Source organism: Rattus rattus, chromosome 5 (assembly GCF_011064425.1).
Source record: "Rattus rattus isolate New Zealand chromosome 5, Rrattus_CSIRO_v1, whole genome shotgun sequence".
Classification (NCBI taxonomy): Eukaryota; Metazoa; Chordata; class Mammalia; order Rodentia; family Muridae; genus Rattus; species Rattus rattus.
This window is the reverse complement of record NC_046158.1, coordinates 126,945,815-126,956,775: the sequence shown is the minus strand read 5'-3', so window position 1 is coordinate 126,956,775 and position 10,961 is coordinate 126,945,815. Positions and strand designations below refer to the sequence as shown.

At 50.2% G+C, this 10,961-nt stretch overlaps 1 protein-coding gene across 1 annotated transcript; it reads right to left on the bottom strand.

Annotated features, from left to right (window-relative positions):
* Positions 1-1,594: 1,594 nt before the first annotated feature.
* Pax1 (paired box 1) lies at positions 1,595-10,462 on the bottom strand. The gene is given in 7 exon segments (XM_032902369.1): positions 1,595-1,784; positions 6,319-6,541; positions 6,915-7,057; positions 8,499-9,128; positions 9,570-9,696; positions 9,698-9,863; positions 10,106-10,462. Coding segments are annotated over 7 exon segments (1,470 nt in total). The 5' UTR covers positions 10,195-10,462; the 3' UTR covers positions 1,595-1,692.
* Between the last annotated feature and the right edge of the window lie 499 nt (positions 10,463-10,961).

The following is a 10,961-nucleotide window of genomic DNA, read 5'->3' as shown; positions in this document are numbered from 1 at the left end:
ACATTATTTCCTACTGGTCCTATGTATGGGAGCAGATCGGATGGCCGCAGTAGACAGTACCACTTACAAGCAGTAACTTAACTCAAAAGTCTCTTCCCTGGATTACACAAAGCCAAACACTGCGGGAGAAAAAAAATCAGCCAGAAACCCCTTTGTACTTTAAAAGCACTCAGTTGTTTGGTAACCTGAGATGCTTTTGTTTGGTTTTTAGAATGCTAGAAAAAGCTCTCCATTTGTTGCCTTTTGCCTTTTAGATTTTCCTTTCATTTTAGGATGGCTTCTGTACTTGGCTTTCCCCTCTGGTCCCCAAAGCTGAGCTGGCACTTCCTGGACTTCTGCCATGCTGGCCCTGAGGGAAGGGTAAGGGTCTACCAGTCACATCAGTCTGCTGGAGCCACTGACAATGGTCCCCACGCAGGTCACTTTCTTTTCCAGCATCTTCCCAAACAGAGCAGTGAGTACCCAAGAAAATCAAGAACCCCATCCTCTGATTGGGTGCGTCCTGGGAGGAGAGATGTAGGAACTCCCCTGTGTAAGCACTAAACCCCGCAGAGAACACAAGACTATCTCCCTCACCAAGCTGGTAAGTTTCAGAATTTCCTTTATTCGAAGACGCCCATGTTTAACAGGTGAAGCCAGACTCTCACCAGTAATATGTTTATGACTACAAAAATTGAATTATACTCAGAGTCCCGCCACCAGTTCATCTGAACTTGAAATCAGTTAATAGCCCTCTTGCCTAACTCCAGAAGAGCCTCCTGGGTTCCTGGGTTTTTACCCACTCCAATTCCTTGCAAACCAGAAGCCAGAATGGACCTCAGCACCCTGAAGCTGTTTGTTCCTCAAAATCAACAAATGTACTGAGGGGAAAACACCTGAAACAATGCTGTTCGGTCTGGAGGTACATTGGGGAGTATTGGGTGTAGCCGGGCTAAGAGAGGTGTGCCTAGTTAATTACTGAAAACACTACCAGTCCCAGCATCTCTTTCTCTTGCACTGTCTTCTTTCAGGTGGCATTAACTTAGAAATAAAGCCAGCCTAGTCACTGGGCACAGAAAAAAATATTCTCAGGGAAGGGGCAGCAATCCAGGGAAGTTGTACTCCTTTTTGTTACTATAAAAATATATGAACAAGGGTTTTGGCTTTGTTCCTAGGTTCAAGCCCCACTCCCTTGGGACTGAGGGTGTTCAGGGGAGGAGGGGATGGCGGGGGTCGGGTGGGTGTAATAGGGGAGGGTTGGGTCCTTGCAGAGTGCACTGAAGTTTTCCCAGATTGGAGCAGTAGAGTCAGGGAAGCTGTAAAGATCAGACCTTTGATTGTGAGAAAAGTGAGAGAGAGACCAGGAGATGGAGAGGGAAGAATGCAAAAAGGGAAAGAATTGGGACGAGAAAATAGAGGAGGGAAGAGAGAGAGAGAACAGGAGGAGGGAGGAGAACATCAAAAAAAAAAAAAAAAGTAAGTCGGCGCTGTGGATTCAGGAGCCTCTCTCCGAGCAAGGAAGGTTAGCGCAGCCTTCAAAAACCAAGGTTGGGAAAGACCTAAAAGATCCCAGGGGCTCGTGAAGGAACTGTTGGGGCGGAGGCAGTGCCGGAGCCCCAACTTCAGGATGCTGCCAGCCAGAGGTCGAATGAGCAGAGCCGCGGTCCGGCCGGCCCCTCTGAGCTGATCTGTGGCTCTACGAGGGGACAGCCCCTAGGAGGTCGAAGCCGGGATGGAAAGTCCGTGTAAGCTACCGAGTGCGTCCGTGGCCTTGCCTCCCGGGCTAGGGGGCTTCCTGTCGGTCCCTGCGGAGGAAGCACAGGAGCATCGGGTCACCCCCCAGAGCCTAGATTGTAAAGTAGGACGCCAGCCCGGACTTGGGGATGCTCACCGCCCACCCCCCCCAAACCCTCACACACACCCCCAGGGTCCCACTCAGGGAGCCACTCCGCAAGGCGGGCTAGTGGATCTCCTCAACAGAGCCTCTTCGCCAGGCAGTTACTCCTGATGATGACCACAGAGGCCAGCCTTCCGGTCAACTCCTGATGCCAGAGGTCATGTGGTCTTCAGCTCCTAAGAAGACTTCGAGACTAACATCCGCAGACCGTGCCCTCTCGAACTCCACCCACCCATCCACCTCAGACCCCCGCGGGATAGCAGGTTTGAGGAGCATCTCAGGGTGTCTGCAGGTAGGCGGTAGGCGAGGTGTGGGGCGAGGGGAGGGGGAAACACGCCACCAAACATTCTTGGGGAGCTCAGACTTGAGCCAAGATAGCGCTTTAGATAAGCAGCGAACACTGCGGGCACATCCTGAAACTTGTGGGCCTCTGGGTTAAATGGCAGTGGGCTTGCCATATCAGACTGTATTCGACACATTGCTCTATTATTTGGGGTTTTGGGAAGGGGCCCAAGTTTTGCTACTGGAAGCCAGAAAGTGACGCCATGATTGTGCAACCCTATTTTTCCTTTCCCAAAACCCTGGTCCTCTGTGCAGGTTTTCCTCGCACCGGGAAGCAAAAATAAATTATCTAACGGGGCGCACTTTCGACTTTCTTTCCCTCTTCCCGCAACAAGCCACTATCTAACGCCTCAATTCCAACCGGAAGAGAGGGAACTCTAACTTGCCAGCTGTCCTAATCCCCGTTCCAAGCATAATGCTTTGACTGTCCCAAAGTAACAGTACAACACACAAACACACACACACACACACACACACACACACACACACACACACACACACACCAGAGTAGTGAGATATTTGAAGATATACAGATGGTTCAGACCACCTCTCAGCTCACTTTACTAAGCACAGTTATGACTGTACAACCAAATACCCAGACTTCTTTCCATCCCGTTCACACACTTTAAAAGGGAGGACCTGTTTTTAAAACATTTGAGGTGGAGGCTTCTCAGGCAGGAATGACAAGTGGAGAAAAATAAACACCCAGGAGCCAGGAGATGGATTCTACCCCACTTTGGGGAGAGTCTCCTGTTTCCACATGTCTCAGTTCCTCCTCCCCCTTTTGGGTGGGGGTCTTCTGTAGGACCCTGGGAATGGAGAGGCACCTTTACTTAGGGAGTCACTTGGCATACTCTAATCTCTGGGAATGTGACTAAGGTGATTACTTTTAAAATATGGGAATTGCAACAGCATAACGCAGCAGTGACAGAGAACCAGGAGAGGTGGGACTCCACCAAAGGAGGGGGAATAGCAAGGAGTTTCATAATTTGCACAGGGTATCTAGTCATGCACGACAGAGTTCACTTTTGGTATCATCCAAGCACCAACTCTGGATTAGCAATAATCACAACAAAACTGCAAATTCTCTTTAACAAGTAAAAATCGCAGGTTTACTTTGTGAGAGTTTACTTACTGGAAGCCCGAAAGTGACACTCATAAATTTGATTTTTTTTTTTTTTTAAATTTCTCCCACCTCTTTTTTTTAAATCCCTCCTAGGATCAGTTCCGGAACGCTAAAGGTTTGCTGGTTTCTGAAACACATTGTGAATGCCTGTTGGCTTAAGAAGAGGTCAGTGCGGTCCTTCTGGGGAGAAATGCACCAGCACAAAGATCTTTGAGTGGATATGGATGGTCTTAAAACCCCACCCCTCCTTGTGAAGGGAATAAGACTTCCTTTTTCTTCTCTCAGTTCCAAAGAATTAAAGTTCCCTTCAGGAGATGGGAAACATCAACAATGACTCCTACTTTCTTGCCTCCATAGGAGGGAACCCAGAGCCAATACCTCTCGCCCAGACAAGGCACAAGCTGAGAGTCAATGAGGCTCCAGGCTGAATAACCAGTAAGATGCCCATTTGCAGCTAACTGGAGGAACACTCTACCGAATATTATATCCTGGATACCCATTAGGTCGTCAAAAAATTGATTTTTTCCTGGGTATATTTATATTCATATGAGTACAAATTCGGATTGTCTCTGCAAAGATAATTTTGTATCAAAAAGTTAACTAATATTACTTCTACTATTATACAGTAAACAAAAATGGCAGTAAACTCCCATGAAACAGTTTTGTTTGAGCACATCAGTTGTTTGAGAAATTGTTGAAAGTAACCGGTACTGGATTATATAACTTTGCTTTGACTCTTCAAAGTCCAGTTAGGGAGCAATTCTTTTCTGCCCATGAGAAGAGTGTAAATTCATACTGCAAGGGAATGTGTAGCTTTCATGTTTCAAAAACAGGAGCTTAATGAACAATTCTTTTTACAATCATTGAGCACAAATGCTTGCATGACAGCCTGAGAAATTGTTCATCAGGGTGGGTGTGAATAATTCCTTTAACCAATTCTTTAAAGGAACCATATGGATCAGGACATCAACTTACTAATTTAATAACCAATGTAGTTAACTTGGTTGTAGGTTTTAAAAACAGGGCATTTTGTTGTAGGAAGCATATATGATGGCCAAAGAGACATTCCCAGTGAGGTGGTCTGTATTTCTGAAAAGGGAGTGTCTGATAAAGAAAATCGATCAGGAATAAACCCAAATACAGATCCTTCTAAGTTGACGACAGGTCTTCAGAGTTAGTGAGTGTGTCGTTGATACATCACAGGTGTCTAATGTGGGACTGGAAGCGCCCTCAGGACTATGTGGCCTTTCTGAAAACTACCTCCTTTTGGAATCAACTCTTTAGTTTCCTGTGTCTTCTTTCTCCTTGGGGCCACCCAGGAGAAATCACTAAATTCTCAGCTATCCACTTTTAGTTTAAGTAAGCCTGCTCCGTATAGCAAACCCCATTCAGATGCCCACATCCACAGTACTGAGTTTCAGTGTGAGGAAGAGTGAGAAGGAACTCACCCTAAGACCCTTCAGCTGTCCTTAAACATATTCTCAGACTTCTTTCAGGGATTTTTTTTTCTCCTTGTGAGCAAGTAGTGTTATCCTATTATTTAAACTAAATTAAAATAAAGTCTCTGACTTAGTCTAGACAAATGAGCTCAATCTTAATAGCCCGGGATAAGACTGTTCCAAAAAAAAGTAGTTAAGGGTTGGAGAGATGGTTCAGCAGTTAAGAGCACCAACTTCCAATTCAATTCCCGCAGCCGCATGGCAGTTCACAACCGTTTGTAACTCCAAACTCTGACACACTCAGACAGACATGCAGATAAAACACCAATGCACATAAAATAAAAATAATTTTAAAATATTTTTAAAATTTAAAAACTATTTTCTTCCTCCAGCTTATTCCTGTGGATGGCACCCTAGTCTTCCCTTCTGAATCCCAGATTCTGTCACCTGGCTTCACCAAAATGTCTTGAAAATAGCTCTTTTTGTCTGGGGACCATGGTCAACTGTCTACCTATGGCCACAGCCCCACTGCCACCCACTGCAGAATTGGTAGGTGTGAGACAGGTAAGGTGAGGAGTCTTTCCTAACCCCAGCACCGTTCTGTCCTTTAGTTTGTGTGCACAGTTCCTTTCTCCGCTGAAGCACAGACTCCCTTAGTGGATCGGTGAAGTTTACATTTTCTGGTGATCAAAACCTAAATATAAGCAGATTCATAACTGACAGATTTAAGATCAGGTGAAATATTTCTCAGTTCAGTGAAACAAGAACCTCGTGGACAGTGTGGTTTAATCCATATGGCCCCATATTGGCTTTTTAGAAAGCAGATTTAGAAGGGGGCAAGAGATGAGGTTCCAAGTCATGGTGCCCCGGGAAGGAAAGAACCCGAATGCTTTCGATTTCCTCATCGAATGTGGTGAAGAAAAGGAATCGAAGAGATCAGGGCCAAGGTTTAATAAGAGACCGGGGCCAAAGTTTAAAGGGAACCAGGAACAAACAAACGGAATGGCAGGAACCAATGGGGAGTCCAGATGTGGAAGTCAGGAGTGCCACTGGTAGGTCCAACCCCACCTGTGGGATTGAAGTGCAGGACTCTCTTGTCCGCTCTAGAAAGCTACTACACAAATGTGGGCCTGGGCTGTTTTTCAGTCAACACATTTTTGCAGTCTACACAAATGTGGGCGTTTTAGATCATTCTTGGCATAAAGAACATAAACCCGGGGTGGGGAGGAACAACTTGACCGAGGGTGCAAGAAAGTCAATGACATCTAAAGTCTTGATTACCAGCCTGACCCTCTTCCTTCTCTCAATAGGTTAAAGGGGACAATTTAAGTGAGCCACTCACTCTCGGTGCCCTTTCTTAAGGGCACCTGCTAGAGATGAATCTGCCCCAATCACCTTGCATCTTCCTCCTCCTCTTCTCCCCCCTCCCACCCCTCCCTCATTTCCTTCTCCTTCCTTTCTTCTGACTCCCAAGCTCCTCTCCCCACTTCCTAACCCCTCCAGTATCCTGACACCTCCCAGATGGTGCCCCTCACCTTCTCGGCTGGGGTGTTTGAAGGTCATTGCCGCGGCAAGCTCCCCGCCGTGCACCGCAACACCAGCTCCGTGGGGCGCCAGCGGGGGTGCCTGGGCTGGTGGCCAGGGCGGGCCGGGGGATAGGTAGCCGGCTGCTGGAGCGCTGTATACTCCGTGCTGGTTGGAAGCCGGGTAGGCGCAGGCAGGAAGGAAGCCGCCCACTGCGGAGAGGCTGGAAGCCGACTGCCGAAAGAGACAGAGTCAGAAAACCCTCTTGCTTCTCTGGCACAAGCAGAGTTGACACGGACTCTGCTGTCCTGTCACTTGTCTCTATTCTAGGACTCCTTAGCAACCTGATTTATAAACCTCAAGGGTTTAGAGAAAGAGGGGCTTCCAGCCTTTTCAAATCGAAAGGCAAGCCAATCTTCTCTCGAAAGCCAGGCTGCTACGAACTTGGACCGCGGGATTTGAGGACAGCAATAGGCCGCTGGAAGATGCTCTCTGCCCAGACTTCGCAAAGCCTGCCAGAGAGATGCTACTGCTCTTTCTCGTTACCCTAACCCTTTCTATGCCCCCCTCCCTGCGAAGGTCACCTACTGCCCTGCATTCTGGTTACCTGGGTATATTTAATGTCTGCCTCCAAGGCAGGTTTCTCCAGTCCATTCACTGCTGGCGAGGTGGAGAAGGCGGCACGATTCACACCCGCCCAGTCTTCCATCTTGGGGGAGTAGGCAGCGCCTTCGCTCCCGGCCAGGGCCCCTGAAGGAAGGCAGATGGAGTAGATATCTGTGCACTCGTGAAGACCTCCAGCCCACACGTTTGCACACGAGCACTGCCAGACATCCCTTCCCACCCCCAGAGGCTGCCACAAACTCCAAAGACCTTTCTTTGGAGGCGGGGGAGGTGGCAGAGCCTGGCATTTCAGAGCAAGAAGGAGAGGAGCCTCCCCTTCATTTCATTCAACCCTGGGCCCGCTTCCTACGAAAAAGCGTAAGTGACAGTGAGGCTCAACGGGAGGCAGCCTCTCCACTGCTCAGAAGCAGCAACCAGAAAGATTCAAGTTCAAAGCAACTTCACGAAAATTTTGTAAACCTCTGGATGTCTTGTATTAGCATCCAGAAGGCTAGGAGACCATTTTGGCCCGGGTCTGCCTCTAGGAACAACTCCAAGAAGACCTATGCCAAAATGTCTCAAGCCCAGAGCTGCTTCTAGATCAGGTGGGTGCCCCCTGCTGAGGGAAACCGTCAGTGGTGGGTGCAGAGCTGGTAGCCACTTCCCAACCACCTGCCTTCTGCTGCTCCATGGGTAGTTTCGATTGGTGCTATTTTGGTATAGAGCCATTCAAATGAACAGCGTGCGAGGCCTCAGAAATGGGGCTAAGCAGTCCATTTTCCCCAGCTTGTCACCGAGACAGCTTACTGTCCTCCTGGGTCTGCTCGGGTCTGCTCCTGGCTGGGAGCGAAGGGCGCCGTAAGGAAGGAAACACTAACTGTTTGGGAAAGGGAGTCGACGCTTCTAGAAAAGATATCATCCTACGCAGGGCACCAGGGTTGCCTGAAACTTCCAGCCTTTTCCGTGCAACAGAAATTACCAACATTTGACGGAACTTTAATGACAATCAGAGCATAAGCCTTAGCGACTGCACCAAAAGAGAATGGGGTGTCCTTACCTTTATTCTAATGGCAGGACGTGAATGACCTCTGAACCTTACAGAGATCTAGGCCATACTTTTAAAAGAAGAGAAAGAAAAGCAAAACAAACTAACATATAAAACACCAACCACAGGGGTTCTTTCTCTTTTACTTAAAAGAGCTCCTGGGCCTGCATAAGCTCTTGAAAGAACCTGAAAGCTAAGGAAGGGACTGAGCAAAATGGTCCAAGCGGTTTGTTTGGCTTAGATTTGGCGATAGGCATTTGCATTCTTTTTGCAAGAATGAAAAAGTGCAATTTCAGGCCTCCGATTTTGTGGTCTGCGCCTGCTCTTCTATTTGGGAAATATTTTCCATATTTGTCATAAAAAGTTCAAGATGTCCGAAGACTCCCACAGAAGGCTCTGGACCCCCAGCCTGGGTGACCAGTCCCGAACTTAGTTTTGAACCAAAGTCATTTCTCGAGGGAGAAGGCCATGCAACACCCTCGCTCATCCTCCCGCCCCAAATTCTGCCTTTTGTAGAGAATTACCGAAGACGTCACGACTGACCTGTTTGCTCCATAAATGTCCGGATGCCCAGAATGTTGCTGACTGAATGTGCGGAGGGCCATGAGCGGGGGATACTGACGTGGCCCGCTGAGCCGGGAACCCCGGGATGACTGCCCATCTTAGTGCCCGTGGGTGACACTGGGCTGGGGTACGGGTACTGGTAGATATGATTGTAGGGCAGCGCGGGCTGCGGCGGCGGCTGTTTACTTGCTTCGTATGGCCCTGGCTGTGCCAGGCTGCCAATCTTATTTCGCAGGATGCGACTAATAGAGCTCACGGAGGGCACGTTGTACTTGTCACAGACGCCGTCAGCCAGTAGCCGGTCACGAATCTCCCAGGCAAAGATGCCAGGATCGCCCTGCTTGTAGTCCCGGATGTGCTTCACTACATTGGGGGTGGTAACTCGAGGTTTGCTGCCCCCAATGGCCCCGGGCAGGATGGAGCCGGTCTCGTTGTAGCGCGCCAGGATTTTGCTCACGCAGCCATGAGAGACCCGCAGTTGCCTACTGATGTCACAGGGTCGGATACCCAGCTGTGCTAACTCCACGATGCGCAGGCGGATGGCATTGGGCAGGGGACGGCCGTTGACGAACACACCACCAAGCTGGTTCACTTCGCCGTACGTCTGCTCTGCAGACGCACCGGATAGGAGTGAGCAGGCGAGGGAAAAAACACCAGCGGGTTACTCAAGGGTGTCCGGGGGAGGGGGAGTGCACTTCACACTAGCGCGACTCTGAGGTAACCCGCAGGTCCACCCCAGCCTCCGTGACAGCTCAGATCTGAGGGGCAGAGCCGGGGACATGCTGGCAAAAGTCGGAGTCAGGGACAGACATTGTGCTCTTTAGCCCTTGGTGCCCCTCCGCGACTTTGATCGTGCCCTCACCTCCTCTCTGAACTTAAGGGACTAACCCCTCGAAGGCTGGGATCAGCAGAGGACACGGCTCCTGAGGACATAGAGCCTGTTCTGCACAGGGAAAGTGGATCAAGGGGGAAGGAAGGGAGGTAGAGTCTCGATCCAGCTCCGCATCCGCCCGCACCCGCCCGCACCCGACCTGAGGCTCGCCCCCTTACCCATCGCGCGCGGGCCGGCCAGCTGCCTGGCGCCGGAGCGGCGGGGGCTGGGCCCGGCACAGTCCGGGAGAGCTCGGGCGCCGCCACCGCCGGAGAGGCATAGAGGGAGGGCGCGCGCGAGCCGAGGGGCCGCGGCGGCTGGAGACGCGCAGTGAGCCGCTGCCCAGCGCGCCGCCCGCCCCAGGGACCGCTGCCGCAGCCGCCGCCGCCCGTTCCCAGGACACTCTCCAGGCCCGCGACCCCAGGCCCAAGGTGAACTTCATCCGATTGGGAGAAATTCGTCTGACCGGGAAGCTGCGGGGTGCGAGAATCAATTTGACGTGTCCTCCACGTCAATCTCTACAGTCACGCCGGAGACTCACGAATTGGCAGCTCATTGGTTCCCGTCACCGCGCCCTGGCGTCCCCCTCCCCGCCCAGAAACTCTACCCCTCCTCCTAGTTCTTGGCTTCCCCCTCCGCTTTCTCCACCCCCTCCGGAACCCTTTCCCCCCCATCCCCAGCCCACCCCTCCCCCACACACACCAGGAATACACACCATCCTAAACCTAGCTGAGCCAGAAGCCAATCTTCGTTGTTGCTTTTTGTTGCCTTCCTAACCTGCTTCAGAAACTGTAGGGGAGTCATTTCAAATTGATCACAAGCACCTCTACCGCCATTACTTATAACCTTTTGGAAGGTAGAAGTTGATCCTGCCAAGGCGGTTTAACTTGTGGCTGTCTCCAGCACCTGCTGCCCTGAGGAGAGGCGATGGGTCAGATGGGTACAGCACCCAGGGAACTGTCAAGATGAAAAGAAAGGAGGTCCGGCTTGGTTGGGGTATCAGGGAAGGGTGGTCCACAGTGGCTTATGTTGCTGACTCTCCCATATCCCATTTCTCATCTTCGTCCATCCTGTTCTCATAACAAAAGTGCCTTTGGAGTAACATGAGGTGATTCCAATGACCCGAAAGGAGCACATTCCAGGTTCTGCCTCTAGTGGCAAAGCCCACCCACCAGAACTCATTCCTCTCTAGCAAGTGACATAAGGAACAGGCAGGAAAGACAGACTTGCTGCTTCCTGTCCCCAACAATTGGGCAATCTAAAAAAAGAAAAAAAGAAAAGAAAAGAAAGGAAAAAAGAAAAAAAACACCTTTAATTGCTGCTGAGCTCCTGTTCTAGATCCAGAAGGTCCCTGTCAGACAGGCCAGGAGATCCTGCCCCCACCCCACCCCCATTCCTCAGCAGCCTGGCCTAGCCTTTCCCCAGTGCTATTACTCTTCCAGGAGGTCTCTGCTAAATGCCCAGTGGTCTTTTCTCCACCTAAGTAGCAGTTTGCACAACCCTTCAGCTCTGGCATTAAAAAACAAAACAAAACAAAAAACTCTTTTATTCCACCTCAATACACAGTGAGG